At 30.2% G+C, this 14487-nt stretch overlaps 2 protein-coding genes across 2 annotated transcripts; both read right to left on the minus strand.

Moving 5' to 3' along the window:
• Nucleotides 1-494: 494 nt before the first annotated feature.
• LOC111677511 (suppressor of Mek1-like) lies at nt 495-1865 on the minus strand. Its single transcript, XM_023438649.2, has 3 exons — nt 1694-1865; nt 1235-1614; nt 495-1162 (listed from the first exon to the last, which is right to left on the minus strand). The coding sequence occupies exons 1-3, from the start codon at nt 1758-1760 to the stop codon at nt 527-529; spliced, it is 1083 nt and encodes a 360-aa protein (XP_023294417.2). The 5' UTR covers nt 1761-1865; the 3' UTR covers nt 495-526.
• A 355-nt stretch (nt 1866-2220) lies between these two features.
• Nucleotides 2221-3658, minus strand: LOC111677538 (MATH and LRR domain-containing protein PFE0570w). Its single transcript, XM_023438678.2, has 2 exons — nt 3420-3658; nt 2221-3298 (listed from the first exon to the last, which is right to left on the minus strand). The coding sequence occupies exons 1-2, from the start codon at nt 3469-3471 to the stop codon at nt 2400-2402; spliced, it is 951 nt and encodes a 316-aa protein (XP_023294446.2). The 5' UTR covers nt 3472-3658; the 3' UTR covers nt 2221-2399.
• Nucleotides 3659-14487: the final 10829 nt, after the last annotated feature.

Below are 14487 nucleotides of genomic sequence, written 5' to 3' on the forward strand. Positions count from 1 at the left end.
GATAAATAGATAGATAGCTAGATTGATAGATTGATAGATAGATAGATAGATAGATAGATAGATAGATAGATAGATAGATAGATAGAGGACATTTTACTGGAATGTCGGTTGTGGGAGGAAGGAAGAGGGAGTAGAGTTTGTGGACATTTGATTTAAACTTTTTTTAACCTGTAATGTTTCACTGGTCAATCGGCCACAAATCGGTGTTTTCTGGATGAAAGTCGTGTGCTGCGTAAAAATAAATGGCTAACGGGAACGAGTTCCCTAATTTCAGAAGAACACATTCCATTATAGAATCGATTGAACAGTGAAACACACCCCAAGTAGCAAAGGTGCTTCATATATTGCGTTAGACTTCTTTCTACAATTTATTTTATATCTAAATGATATCAATCACTATCAGTGATTTTTCAATTGAGAAAAAAATCATCATTACTTATTTCTCTTTAAATAATTTATAATTTTATTTAATAAATAAATTAAAATAAATAACTTAAACTAGGTGCTAAAATTTAAAGGATATTCCTTACTGCTGTGTAACCTCAGCTGGCTGTACGGCTTCCTGATTGGATTGAGCGGAAAGTTCAACCATTTGGTTTTCTGGTTTCTTGTCATCGTTGGCCATTAACATTTCCTCGTCTTCTGACTTGCGAGGCTTATTGCTATCGCGTTGACTGTTTCTCTTCTTGTTGGAACGGCGACGTTTGCGACTATTTCTGGTACGTAAATTGCGTTTGGCAGAACGGTAACCACGCCTATGGTTGCCTGATCTGCGATTACGGTTGTTGCTGCGACGTCTTACTCCACTGCGCCTTGTTTTTCTACGATTGCTATTTCTGCGTTTGTTGCTCTGAGTGCGACGGTTTTTTCTGGTATTTTTTACTTTTGATTTTTGGGAAGATTTTCGTCTTAGCGAATGTTTGTTTTTCGAATTACGATGGGTTGATTTTCTGCGATTAGCAACATGCTTATTGCGATTAGTACGTTTGATCTTGTTCTTAGTCTTGCGCCTGCGTACACGTTGTCGTCTGCGTATAGCACGCTCTTCTGCAATAGCATCCTCTTCTTCATCATCGTCTAAGTTTTGGAATTGACGTACGTTATTACTTCTGGCTAAAACGTTGGCATTGTGGAAGCTTCTCAAGCTGCGAGCTAAACGTTGCTGTAAAGTTTTGTAATGGTTTTAAAAATTAATTTTTTATTTCATTAAGTTATATTTGTAAAGTGCTCCTACCATTTCTGGCTGTTCTTTAAAAACAGCAATATCTTCCTTGGCTATAACTTCCTCTATAGCTGACTTTTCCTCTTCGGTTTTTTTGTCATTGTCTAAAACATCAGCAGACTTTTCTTCTTCCTCTTGCATATTATCGTTTTCATCGGCTTCATCGTCATCACTGACAGATTTTTCCGTTTCCTGCATACTGTCGTTTTCATTGTCATTCTCATCATCACCATTGACAGTAACTTCTTCAGTTTCTGCATCTTCGTCATCTTCCGCTTGTTCCTCGGCATCATCTAATAACGTATCATTTTTGGTTTCCACCTCGTGAAGAAGTTTATTTTCAATGACTTTTTCATCATCATTATCTAGAACAGCACTTTGTACTTCAACTTCTAAATAAGTTATAGAGAAATTAAGAAAATACTTATATTTAGTAAAAGTTGTTTTAAGTCGTATCGATGTAATTTTTACCTGCATTAGCTGTTTGTATTAACAACAAGGCACTCAAGGCCAAAAACAATAGCCACAAAAATTTCATTTTGTTAATGAAATTTTTTTAACGAGTAAAAAAATACACACTGCTGCCGAGTTTCCTTGTGGAGTCTGGAGTATAAACTCGTTAACAGCAAAAACGTTATGCGTTGAAACAGCATGAAAACTACCATTTATATCGCCAATTGTAAACTCTTTTTAGCCATGTATTTCTAAATCAGCCATTAACATAATGTAGCCAGCCGATTCTATTAATCGTTGTTTGAATAGATGAAATATGGAAATTTTAGCCAAATTCCGATGTGTATTTATGAGAATCGTTATGAGATATGAAGAAAGTTGACTATTTAATATGGTGATCAAAATTTAACAATAAAAATTCGCTAACCTTTGGTGAAGATTTTGTTAGTGTTTTTTTTTCTAAACTGGAGTTTTTGTTTTTGCCAATGACCTCATGAACTTTCTCTTCCCCCAATGAAAGAAAGAAACTCTTTTGTATTTTTTTTGGAAACAAAGTTACATATGTGTTTGTAAATTTTGTTTATTGTTATTTTTTTAAATTTATTTTATTGTTTTTTTTTCATAAGCTTAAGCATAGTGTGGTCGAGTAGAGTTAAAAATAGAAGAGACTAAAAACTAGGTAATACTACGTAAAGTCTAAGAGGAGTAGTCATTACATGAAACTCTAACCTTGTAGAGCAACACGACGACGATTCACACGTCGTTTGTTTCCGCCACGGCGGTTGCCACGACGATTACCGCGACGTACTACACTTACATTTTTGCGTCTGTTGTTGTTGATGCGACGGCGCTTGTTGCCACCGCGCTTGTTTACAACACGTCTATTTACAACACGTCTATTACCACCACGTCTATTGACACGGCGACGTTGGTTGCCTCCACGACGGCGTTTGATGTTACGACGAGCACCCTTGCGGCGACGTCTGACAATTACACGATTGGCACGTTCTTCAGGCTCATCTTCATCCGACGAACGTTCCATTAAGGCCACAACACTACCATCGGGTATGGAGTCCAGAACAGCGCGTGGCAATAACAAAGATGGTTTGCCGGTTCTTTCGTCAATAACGCTTTGACCTTCAATTTCAATGACCTCATCGGGTACTAAAATGGCGCCGGCATGTTCGCGAGATACCATCATCTGGGTAGCTTTGGCTTTTTTGATTTGGGCATTAGACTTTCTCAATCTCAAATTGTTGCTCATCACATTGTCAAGTTCATCGTCATCATCATCGTCTTCCATATCCTCGCTTTCATTTACATTTTTGTCTAAAGAATCCATAGATTCTTCTTCATCGTTATCTTCATCATCCAACAGTTCATCGTCATCCTCTTCATTATCTTCGGCCATATCCTCCTCGTCATTGCTCGCATCTTCCTCTTCTTCGTCTTCATCGGCTGGTTTTTTATTTTCTATATTGCCGTCATTTTCCTCAATTACTTCAAAGCCCTGAACCAAAGCTTGGGAACGACCTTTTGGTACAGTTAGAAAAATGTAAGGATTTGGACCAGCCACACCCTTTTGGATTTGATGTATAAGTCCACGTTGTGGAACATTAGTTTCTAAATAAATTAAAAAAAAATTATTAAATTAAATTCAAAGTTCTATGGTTAATTAAAATTTAATTTATAATTATTTAGTACTTTTCACCCATTTAAAAAGCAAAAGTCTTTAATAACCCACCTGCCAAGGCATAAGCCAGACATGCCAGCACCACAAATAAACTCAATTTCATTATGCTATTTCAAATCCTTTTAATTTGATCTGATTTAAATTTTCGGCTGGTTATTTTTTTTTTTTCGTAAACGTAATTGTAAGCAAGTAAAAGTTCTCAAAAGAACTGCAAAGCTTCTCGTCAGGTCATTTGGTTTTTATAAGAATTTTATTAAAACAAACTACGAGACACTGCTAGACAAAGAACTTTTGCGCAAACTAAGCTTAGAACTTGCTAACGGGCGAATATCTAATGAGCATCAAATAGGTAGTGATTCTTGCTTTCTTTTCAAGTGGTTTCGTTATTTTTGATTAGAAAATAGTCAAAGAAAAACAATAACACAAACAAGTTGGAAGGGTAAAGAAAGAAACAAATATAAGAATATATCACCGAAACGTAAGGCACTGTGGGTTGATTTCAAATAATATTTGCATTTCTTTTAAAATGTTTTATTAAGTTTGATATATTGTAGAACATATAAAGGGAGTGTATTTGTATTTAAATGATTCTAATTTAGTTTAGTACAATTTTAATTCTAGTTGAGTTCTAGTTCAGTTCTAGTTCAGTTCGGTTCTAGTTCCGTTCTAGTTCAGTTCAGTTCTAGTTCAGTTCTAGTTCAGTTCTAGTTCAGTTCTAGTTCAGTTCTAGTTCAGTTCTAGTTCAGTTCTAGTTCAGTTCTAGTTCAGTTCTAGTTCAGTTCTAGTTCAGTTCTAGTTCAGTTCTAGTTCAGTTCTAGTTCAGTTCTAGTTCAGTTCTAGTTCAGTTCTAGTTCAGTTCTAGTTCAGTTCTAGTTCAGTTCTAGTTCAGTTCTAGTTCAGTTCTAGTTCAGTTCTAGTTCAGTTCTAGTTCAGTTCTAGTTCAGTTCTAGTTCAGTTCTAGTTCAGTTCTAGTTCAGTTCTAGTTCAGTTCTAGTTCAGTTCTAGTTCAGTTCTAGTTCAGTTCTAGTTCAGTTCTAGTTCAGTTCTAGTTCAGTTCTAGTTCAGTTCTAGTTTAGTTTTGGATTTTCTGTTAAATATTTAAAGTATTAGGGGCGAACACCGTCCTATATTAGAATGTAAAATATCTTATGCCTATAACATACTTCCATTTTCTTCGAATGTGGAATTAGTATTTAGTAATATTATTATTATTAAAACTTTAAAAAAATAATAAATAATAATAAAAAAGTTTTAAATACACTTTTATAAAAGAAAAAAGCTTGTGACAAGTCTGGTAATTCAGAATGCGGTATCTTTTAGTATAATAATGAAATTATAATGTTTATGTTCCATAAAATATGTAAATGTCCCAATGTGCAAGAACAATTGAAAATACTGAATTTTCTCAAATGGTGTTATTTTAACATTCATTATATATTAAACTTTCATACATTTGTAATTTTACATGCGTATAAACGCATTCGCTTGGTGTCTTGTTATATTTTTCTGTTACCATGTTCTACTTGACATAATTGCCATTGGGCCAAAATTAATGTCCAACATTATCTTGCAAACATACAAAAAAATATTAATGTTTGTATACTTATTATTTTAACTACATTCAAAATAATTTTATACAAATCAAGTAAATAATTAAAATATAGCATAAAGGTCTTTAACCTTGTGTTCTATAACCGACAATGGGCCTAATACTTGTTCCCTGTAAACAATACATACATTGTAGTAAGTCTTGGATTGTTTACTCAAATCAAAATGTGTTGAAAGGTGCTTGTTTGATCTACAAGTTGTAGTACAAGAATCTTTAAGACGTTGGAGCGTGTAGATAAAATTATAATTTTATTTAACTATGAATTTGTATGTGTAAATGATATTTTATTATGATTTTAAGTACAGAATGATTTTGATGATTTTATTTATGAGTGTAAACATAATAATGAGTAGTATGATGATTATGATGCTGATATCAAAACGAGATATGTTGAGTTGATATTAATTGACAAAATCAAATATTATATATTTACAATAATTCCTAAGGCAATTAAAATGAAATGTTTAAAGTGATATTCAAGTTCACATAAAATTAATATATAAAGTTTTTTTATATACATATGTATAATTGAAAAGTATTTTATAAAATAAATGGAAGTTCAGTTCCAGTTCAGTTCTAGTTCAGTTATAGTACAGTTCTAGTGCAGTTCAGTCAGTTCTAGTTCAGTTCTAGTTCAGTTCTAGTTCAGTTCTAGTTCAGTTCTAGTTCAGTTCTAGTTCAGTTCTAGTTCAGTTCTAGTTCAGTTCTAGTTTAGTTTTGGATTTTCTGTTAAATATTTAAAGTATTAGGGGCGAACACCGTCCTATATTAGAATGTAAAATATCTTATGCCTATAACATACTTCCATTTTCTTCGAATGTGGAATTAGTATTTAGTAATATTATTATTATTAAAACTTTAAAAAAATAATAAATAATAATAAAAAAGTTTTAAATACACTTTTATAAAAGAAAAAAGCTTGTGACAAGTCTGGTAATTCAGAATGCGGTATCTTTTAGTATAATAATGAAATTATAATGTTTATGTTCCATAAAATATGTAAATGTCCCAATGTGCAAGAACAATTGAAAATACTGAATTTTCTCAAATGGTGTTATTTTAACATTCATTATATATTAAACTTTCATACATTTGTAATTTTACATGCGTATAAACGCATTCGCTTGGTGTCTTGTTATATTTTTCTGTTACCATGTTCTACTTGACATAATTGCCATTGGGCCAAAATTAATGTCCAACATTATCTTGCAAACATACAAAAATATTAATGTTTGTATACTTATTATTTTAACTACATTCAAAATAATTTTATACAAATCAAGTAAATAATTAAAATATAGCATAAAGGTCTTTAACCTTGTGTTCTATAACCGACAATGGGCCTAATACTTGTTCCCTGTAAACAATACATACATTGTAGTAAGTCTTGGATTGTTTACTCAAATCAAAATGTGTTGAAAGGTGCTTGTTTGATCTACAAGTTGTAGTACAAGAATCTTTAAGACGTTGGAGCGTGTAGATAAAATTATAATTTTATTTAACTATGAATTTGTATGTGTAAATGATATTTTATTATGATTTTAAGTACAGAATGATTTTGATGATTTTATTTATGAGTGTAAACATAATAATGAGTAGTATGATGATTATGATGCTGATATCAAAACGAGATATGTTGAGTTGATATTAATTGACAAAATCAAATATTATATATTTACAATAATTCCTAAGGCAATTAAAATGAAATGTTTAAAGTGATATTCAAGTTCACATAAAATTAATATATAAAGTTTTTTTATATACATATGTATAATTGAAAAGTATTTTATAAAATAAATGGAAGTTCAGTTCCAGTTCAGTTCTAGTTCAGTTATAGTACAGTTCTAGTGCAGTTCAGTTGTAGTCCAGTTCTAGTTCAGTTCTAGTTTAGTTCTAGTTCAGTTCTAGTTCAGTTATAGTTCAGTTCTAGTTTAGTTCTAGTTCAGTTCTAGTTCAGTTCTAGTTCAGTTCTAGTTCTAGTTCAATTCTGGTTCAGTTCTGGTTCAGTTCTTGTTCAGTTCTAGCAATTCTTGTTCAGTTCATGTTTAGTTCTAATTCAGTTCTGGTTCAGTTCTAGTTCTAGTTCTAGTTCAGTTCATGTTTAGTTCTAGTTCAGTTCTAGTTCAGTTCTAGTTCAGTTCTAGTTCAGTTCTAGTTCAGTTCTAGTTCAGTTCTAGTTCAGTTCTAGTTCAGTTCTAGTTCAGTTCTAGTTCAGTTCTAGTTCAGTTCTAGTTCAGTTCTAGTTCAGTTCTAGTTCAGTTCTAGTTCAGTTCTAGTTCAGTTCTAGTTCAGTTCTAGTTCAGTTCTAGTTCTAGTTCAGTTTTAGTTCAGTTCTTGTTCAATCAATATTCATCTGATATTATATATCAGCAAAACATGGTAGTGACTTGTGCTTACTGCATGCATTATTTAGAAGGATTCTAAAAATGTCTTTCAAATAAGTTGTTGCTGGGATGAACCTCTTTTAAGTTTTTTGTAACATAATATTAAGAAATACAAATTTTAATGAACTATTCTGAACGGTTTCATATATTTTATTTATTGTTAATTTTTAATTCTTCTAAAACCACATAAAGGAATAATAAATTGGATCTTGATTTCATTTTGTGAAGAATACATTAAAATGTTAATTGGGAAACCGTTTTTTGTGTTATCAAAAAATATATTTTAGCTTTACAGATTTTAAATAATTCCATTAAATATTTTGCAAAAATATTTTTTACTTTGGAGAAAAGCTGAATTGATTTTAATTAATAATTAAAATAATAATAGACATACATAGAAGAAAAATCAAACAAAAACTTATTTTGAACAGCTGTCAATCGTTTGTGTTTTTAGAGAAAGTAAGTACTATTATTTAAACGAAATTCACTGATCTTAATACTGATGTTAATACATAATCAAATTCATTTTACTTTTTAAAATTGCATTTAAAGAAAAGCATTTAAAGTATAAAATTTTTGACACGTGCTACAGACAATTAAAAATATGTACAGCAATAATTCGGTAATGCCATGTCCCTGCATAACCATTTACTTTTTAAATACAATTTCTTACCGTCTGAATTCCTTACATATAGTATAATGACTTAAATATAGTCAGATAAGTTAGTACTTTGAGTTTTGTCATTCTATTTGCACATGTAATTGAATTGCGCACCAGAAACGGTGTGGAAATACACACACAGAAAGAAAAATTACTTTTCTAAGAAGTGGTGCTGTAAATAAGACAGGGAACTAACGGACAAGAAGACCATGTTCGTATTATATGCGAGCAATTTGTTTCTTTTTAAAACGAACAGGTTTTGTACTTCTTATTTGTAAGTATTTATATAAGTTGCGACAGATACCTTCAATGTCATCACCGTGTTAAAACAATGAGTTAAAATGCCAATGAAGAAATAGTGAAAAAGCTTAGTTTTTGCTGGGTATTGTGTAGGTTAGGTTATGTGGTTTGCTCGCTAACCGATTCCATTACCTCTACATCCAAACAGCTTCTTTCTCTACACTATCTATAAGTCCATACGTTCCGTCTCGGTATTCTTCGAGTTGTTATATTTATCCATCTGAGTTCCGAATCCCTCAAAGCCCAGTTATCTTAAAATTTTAATCGGGTCGCCAGATGAGTGTGAATATCCCTTTGTGTAAGAATTAAGCTGGATTTTTTACATTAAAGTGTCCATATCCTTACAAAATTTAATTTTATTGTTAATAAAGAAATGAATTAGAACTTAACATTAGTCATTTGCGATAACGGCTTTTTGCCGAATTTCAAATTCAAATTTCTTTTATAATCTGCAAAGAAAACGTTCAAAATTATAATTTTTTTTTATTTTCTCTTTATGATAAATATATTGTATTCAACCACGAGATATGAATTAATTTCATATTAAGAATATTAATACATGTGTTTATAATAAATATTTAAATTTAAATACATTTTTATTATTGTTGTTATTATTTACACTGTATAAAAGTAAGTATATACATATGTATGTGTATAAATGTATTTTTTAATATTTAGTATTCAAAAATAAGTCATAAAATTAATGAATGAGTGAGTTTGTATTAAAAACATTTTAAATTAATTTAAAGCTTGCGAAAACATTTATGGACGAAAATTGTTTTGTTGTACTTTTATTGGAATGTTATAAATGTTTTCTTAGGTTTTTGATTGTAAAATTTTAATGATTATACTAACGAATTTATATCAAACTCATGATTTATTTCTAAGGCAATTTTTTTCTCTAAAAAAATAACTATTTACGTAACTCATTATTTGTAGGTGACTGTAGTAAGCACTTACCTAACTCCTCTTTTTTAAGCGATCGTGGTAAGTACTTACTTAGAATTTCAGTGACTACTACATATCGTCTGCATTTCATAGAAGAAGTCTAATAATCACGTAGAAATAATATAATATTTAAGTAGGACTTAATTTTGAAAAATGTGTCCAAAATATTTACAATTGTTTTATTATGTTTAATAGTTAGAAAAGCCCCAAAAAGGTACCAAAATCACCTTTAAAATCGTCTTTCGAATAATCGAAAAAAGCCGAAAAGTCAACGTCGACTATTTTGTTCCCAAAAGGACGATAACTCTACTATCGTCTATGAAAAAGTCTGAAAGTCGACTTTGTAAATAAAAGTCAAAAAAAGTCAAAAAGTCAGAAAAAGTAAAAAATAGTCGAAAAAAGTCGAAAAGTCAAAAAAGTCGAAAAAATTCAAAAATTGGGAAAAAGTCGAAAATAGTCGAAAATAGTCAAAGAGTCGAAAAAAGTTGAAAAATTGGAAAAACTCGATTATTTATAAAATACTAAAGGTCGAAAAGTCAAAAATAGTCGAAAAAATTTGAAAATTGGAAAAAAGTCTAAAATTGGAAAAAAGTAGAAAATAGTCAAAATTCTGAAAGTGGACTTTTAATATAATGAAAGAAGTCAAAAAGCCAAAAAATCGACTTTTCATAAAATGCAAAAAGTCGACTTTTAACAAACTGCAAAAAGTCGAAAAGACGACTTTCAACTAAATGCAAAAAGTCGATGAAGCATACATTTCATTTCAATCGAGATATTAAATATTGTTTGTTGTTTTTTCATATGAGCTAAAAAGTCCAAAACGGAAGGTATGAATGACTTCAACCAATTTCAATAGGTTTCGTTTATAAGCCGAAGAGTTCGTATAGTTCAAAATTATATGGACAGTTAATCGAACAAACGGAAGAGGCAGAATTGTTTCTGAATCGATGGAAATTCTTTAATGTGGATATAAGATCGATATTTGTGCGTTATAAACATCAGCACAAACTATATGGTGAAATAATGAACCGATTTTTGGCAACTTCAAAAATCCATTGTGCCATAGCTGCGTTTTTTTGGCACTACAAACTAAATAATTGTGTCAAAACACTTTTGACCCAACTCTTCATACACTGAAAAAATTCTATGCCTATCATTGAGAATTTTTTTTCTGCTTTTATCATGTATTTATTCGGACTAATCTCAAAAGTACAAAGTCAGTTGGTAAAAGGATATAGGTGAACTCTTACAACTTAAAATATTTACTTGAAATTTGGAACATAGGTAGATATATTTCGGAAAGCGTCAATAGGCTATATTAAACCGAAAGTGGGAATTGTGGGCAAAATTTTGGCTTTCGTGCTTAATAGCTAAAGCGACATTAATATTTGTAAAAGCCGTAATACACGGTTGTCAGATCTTACAACGTTGTCAATAAAATGTTTCGAAAATGTCTAACAATCCTCTGAACTTACATTTTTTCTTTTGCAACATTGTCAGAAAAAGCATAACTGACAATACTGAAAGACAAAATATGTAAGTTTACGTTGTTATTAGACATTGTATGCACATTTTACTGCCAACGTTGTAACAACCGTTAAAAGAAAAGAAGTAGAGAAAAGGTGAAAAACGGGCAAAATGAATACAATGAATGGCATTAGTCTGGTCAATCAAAATATTGTTGAAGTATATATATATAAAAGAGTAGCGTTACTGACTGACTGATTCATTATCGCATAGCCCAAACGGCTAATACTAGAATCATGAAATTTTGATAGTAGAACCCCTTTTTGATATGTAGATCCACTAAGGAGGAATTTTTTGATGGGAATTTGGTGGGGAAAAACGGGTAAAACAGATTTTCTTGATTATCTTACTCAATATTAGTAAAGCCCAAAAACTTTAATTGCATCTACTTCTACTCTTAAAAAGAGTACTTTTTCGAAATTCGTACTTTTAAGGGGTGAAAATGTGTAATATAGGTGATTCTGATACCTTTTTGGCAAATTATAACTTTTTAACTAATAATGATAACAAAAGTTTTGTAAATATTTTGGAAATATTTTTCAAAACCTGTTTCGTACTTTTTTTAATTTACTCCTTTTTTGCGTGTAAAAAGGAGAAAACTGTATTTTGGTACGCATTAAGAAAACTTTTTTGATTTATTGACATATTCTTATACGAACTAACTCTGTAATATTTATTTTTACAAAATATTGGGGAAAAAAGTATCAAAAAGGGGAAAAAGGGAAATTTAATTTTATTCAAACATATTGATTTTTATTAAATTTGAAAAATTGTTTATTTACTTTACAAAAAATAAGCTATTGGTATATTATTTTGGAATTTAGATACTAAGGCAACTATAGGACCAAGTTCAAATAAATTGTTTGGTACTTTTTGAAAGCACAATTTTTGCGGAATAAATGAAATCAGATTTGAGTCGTATGAGTTATATCCGTGATTTATTGTGTATACGTACGGAATATTTTCTAAACTTAATTTTCGAAAAAGTGTATTTCTAGACGAAGGGCTGTTCTAGTGTTGTCATATTTCAACTTTTGCACAAAAATAATGGCACGAAAGGGATATTTTGGATTTTAATTAACTTTAAACCCGGACATCGCCGGTATAAAAACGTCTAGTATTAACATATATCAGTCCTAAAAATTGTATAAGGAACAAACCGCTCGATAAATTTTATGATTGTTAGCGACATTATTAAAAATATGTAAATTTAAAAACTTATGATCTATTTCTTTTTTTGGATTGAATATCCAAAAAATTTACTCTATTTAACAAAATAAAATGTGTATGTTTACATATATAAGCCAAAAACTATTTTTAACTTTTAAATTAAGCGTGGGTTATGTGTGTTAAACATGTTTTTTTTTTTAAATTGCATGTTTTAAAATAAATTTTGTATTTTTGTTTAAAATAAAAGCTTAAATGATTAATGAAAGAAAGTTTTGTTAATCTATTTAATTCAATCGTTTAACAGAAAAAAGAAAAGCAAAAAATGTTTTTACTTAAATTTTTTAACAAAAATCTTAAAAATGTTGTAAAGGTTTTAAATTTACATTTAAAACTTTATGGTGGAAATAAAAAAAAAACAATTAAAAACAAATTTGCATGAATATTGTTAGAAATATATGAATAGAATGGAAAATGCAGGATTTTTATTAAAAATATTTGTTATTTAAATGTTTTTGTTGAACAACCTGCTCGTGTGGGTTTTAGTTATTTTGTAAAATATTTTAATTAAACAGTTTATATTTTATATGAGTTTTTTTTTTTTTTTTTGAAAATAGATTTCTTTAGAAATAAAGTGTTAAGAGAGTGTTAGAAAACTTGTTTTAAGCACAAATTTAAAGAAATGGCAAAAAAGTAAATATATGAATTTTCTAAAGAAATTTACCACTTCTTTCTTTAAAAATTTCAAAAAAAAAAAGAAAAAAATATTTTAGTGTCAAAAGGGTCAACATTCTTAAGTTGGCAGAAATCTTTTTTTTGGGGTTATCTACAATGTGTTGATTAGAATTCATTAATCAACTTGTGTCTTAACCTAATTTAAATAATTTTGTGTATAGTATATGAAAAACAACAACAATAACCGTATGAAATTCTAGTCAACGACCGGCGTTTGTTTAAGCAAACATTCAGCCAACCGTTCAAATCTTTTCAAAACTCATACTCACACTCATACTAAAAATGCTCAAATACTTATATATATATATATATATATAAATATTAATAAGCTAACGGCATTTTTCTAAATTGATCAAGTTGTGGATCAACAACTAACACACACTGGCCATAATTAATAGTATTATATGTAATTGTTGTTGTTATTTCTATTTCAACTTTGCTAGACGATTTTTAAACGTTTTTTGTTGTTGTTAGCAAGCTTATGTTGAACTTTAAGCTGCTGTTGCTTACAAATTTATTAACAAAACATTGTTGTTTTTGTTTTTGTTTAGTTAACTTTTTGACCGATATTAAACAAATGTGAATAATTTTTAAATTAGTTTGTTGAAAAAGTCTTTTCGTTTTCCCCCCAAAGAAAAGGATTAATTGTAAGGCCACTTACTTTTATGAATAATACTATCGAAATCTATATAGCTAAATCCAAGTTTAAGGGATTCTATCTCACATTCTCAAAAGGATGAGGAATTTTTCAAAAATCAATACATTCCGATTTAAATGAAATTTTCACCAACGTACTATGATATATTAGACCAGACACTAACCTTTAGCTCTATCGGTCAAGAACAGCCGTAGTCAGAAGGGGTCAAAGTTGGACATTTATACAACCTCTTATAGGCTTAAAAGAAAGATTATACAATTTCCTTGAAATTCTTTATAATCCCATAATAGGATGCAAGTGAGATATCTATCAAAAAAAAAAAAAAAAATATATTTTTTAACTCAAAAATAAATTTCCAACTATATGGACGCCATATAGACCATTTCAATTAAGAGCTTTATGGTCTATCCGGCAGTTCTTGACCGATAGAGCTAAAAAGGTGTGTCTGACCTACTATCCAATTGTATTAACCTCAGTCGAAATAACAAATTTTTAGGAATCTAGGGCTGAGTGGTAAGGTCATGTAAACATTCAAATATGACAGATAAGGCTTTAGACTTGATAGCTCACAACATGTTCGAAATCAAGACTGATGTAGGCTTGATGGGGCATTGACAGAGTTGTTTTCATTACTTATTAAACGAAGAACTTCCAAAGAAGCAAAAAGGAAGTAGAATTTACTCGATGGAAGTACACTCACAAGGCTTACAAGGCTACCTGTGGGTCTGCCAGATGGCAGACCCACCGGTAGGGTCAACATCATATGGATACCAGAGTTGTCGGCAACGAAAAGGACAAATGTAATTGCTTTAAACGGAAGGGAGCTCGAGCTATTCAACCTGATGAATGCAAAACCATTCGACGCATCTAAAGTTAAATTAAAACTATAGGTGAGAGAATTCCAAAAGGCCTTTTGGATTCAGGCAAATGTAGAGCATGAAGAGAAGACAGTGAAACTCTTCAGCACTGTCAGGCAATCGAAAATTTGGGAAATTTTTAGGAATTAAGTCCAGTAAAATGATTTTCTGAACATTTAAAAATAATAATTTACTGAAAAAATTTTTTTAAGGAAAACGAGTTCATAACAGATCCTTTAGTGCCTCAGGTGTATATCTTCGGATTCGATGCAG

This window comes from Lucilia cuprina, chromosome 3, assembly GCF_022045245.1.
Source record: "Lucilia cuprina isolate Lc7/37 chromosome 3, ASM2204524v1, whole genome shotgun sequence".
NCBI lineage: Eukaryota > Metazoa > Arthropoda > Insecta > Diptera > Calliphoridae > Lucilia > Lucilia cuprina.

Excerpts from the sequence above, each read along its gene's own strand:
- LOC111677538 (XM_023438678.2), bottom strand. The coding sequence starts at position 3,471 with ATGAAATTGAGTTTATTTGTGGTGCTGGCATGTCTGGCTTATGCCTTG. Across the intron at positions 3,299-3,419 it reads TCTGGCTTATGCCTTGGCAG|AAACTAATGTTCCACAACGT; the intron begins GTGGGTTATTAA and ends TAATTTATTTAG.
- LOC111677511 (XM_023438649.2), bottom strand. The coding sequence starts at position 1,760 with ATGAAATTTTTGTGGCTATTGTTTTTGGCCTTGAGTGCCTTGTTGTTA. Across the intron at positions 1,615-1,693 it reads AATACAAACAGCTAATGCAG|AAGTTGAAGTACAAAGTGCT; the intron begins GTAAAAATTACA and ends TAACTTATTTAG. Across the intron at positions 1,163-1,234 it reads TTAAAGAACAGCCAGAAATG|CAACGTTTAGCTCGCAGCTT; the intron begins GTAGGAGCACTT and ends AAAACTTTACAG.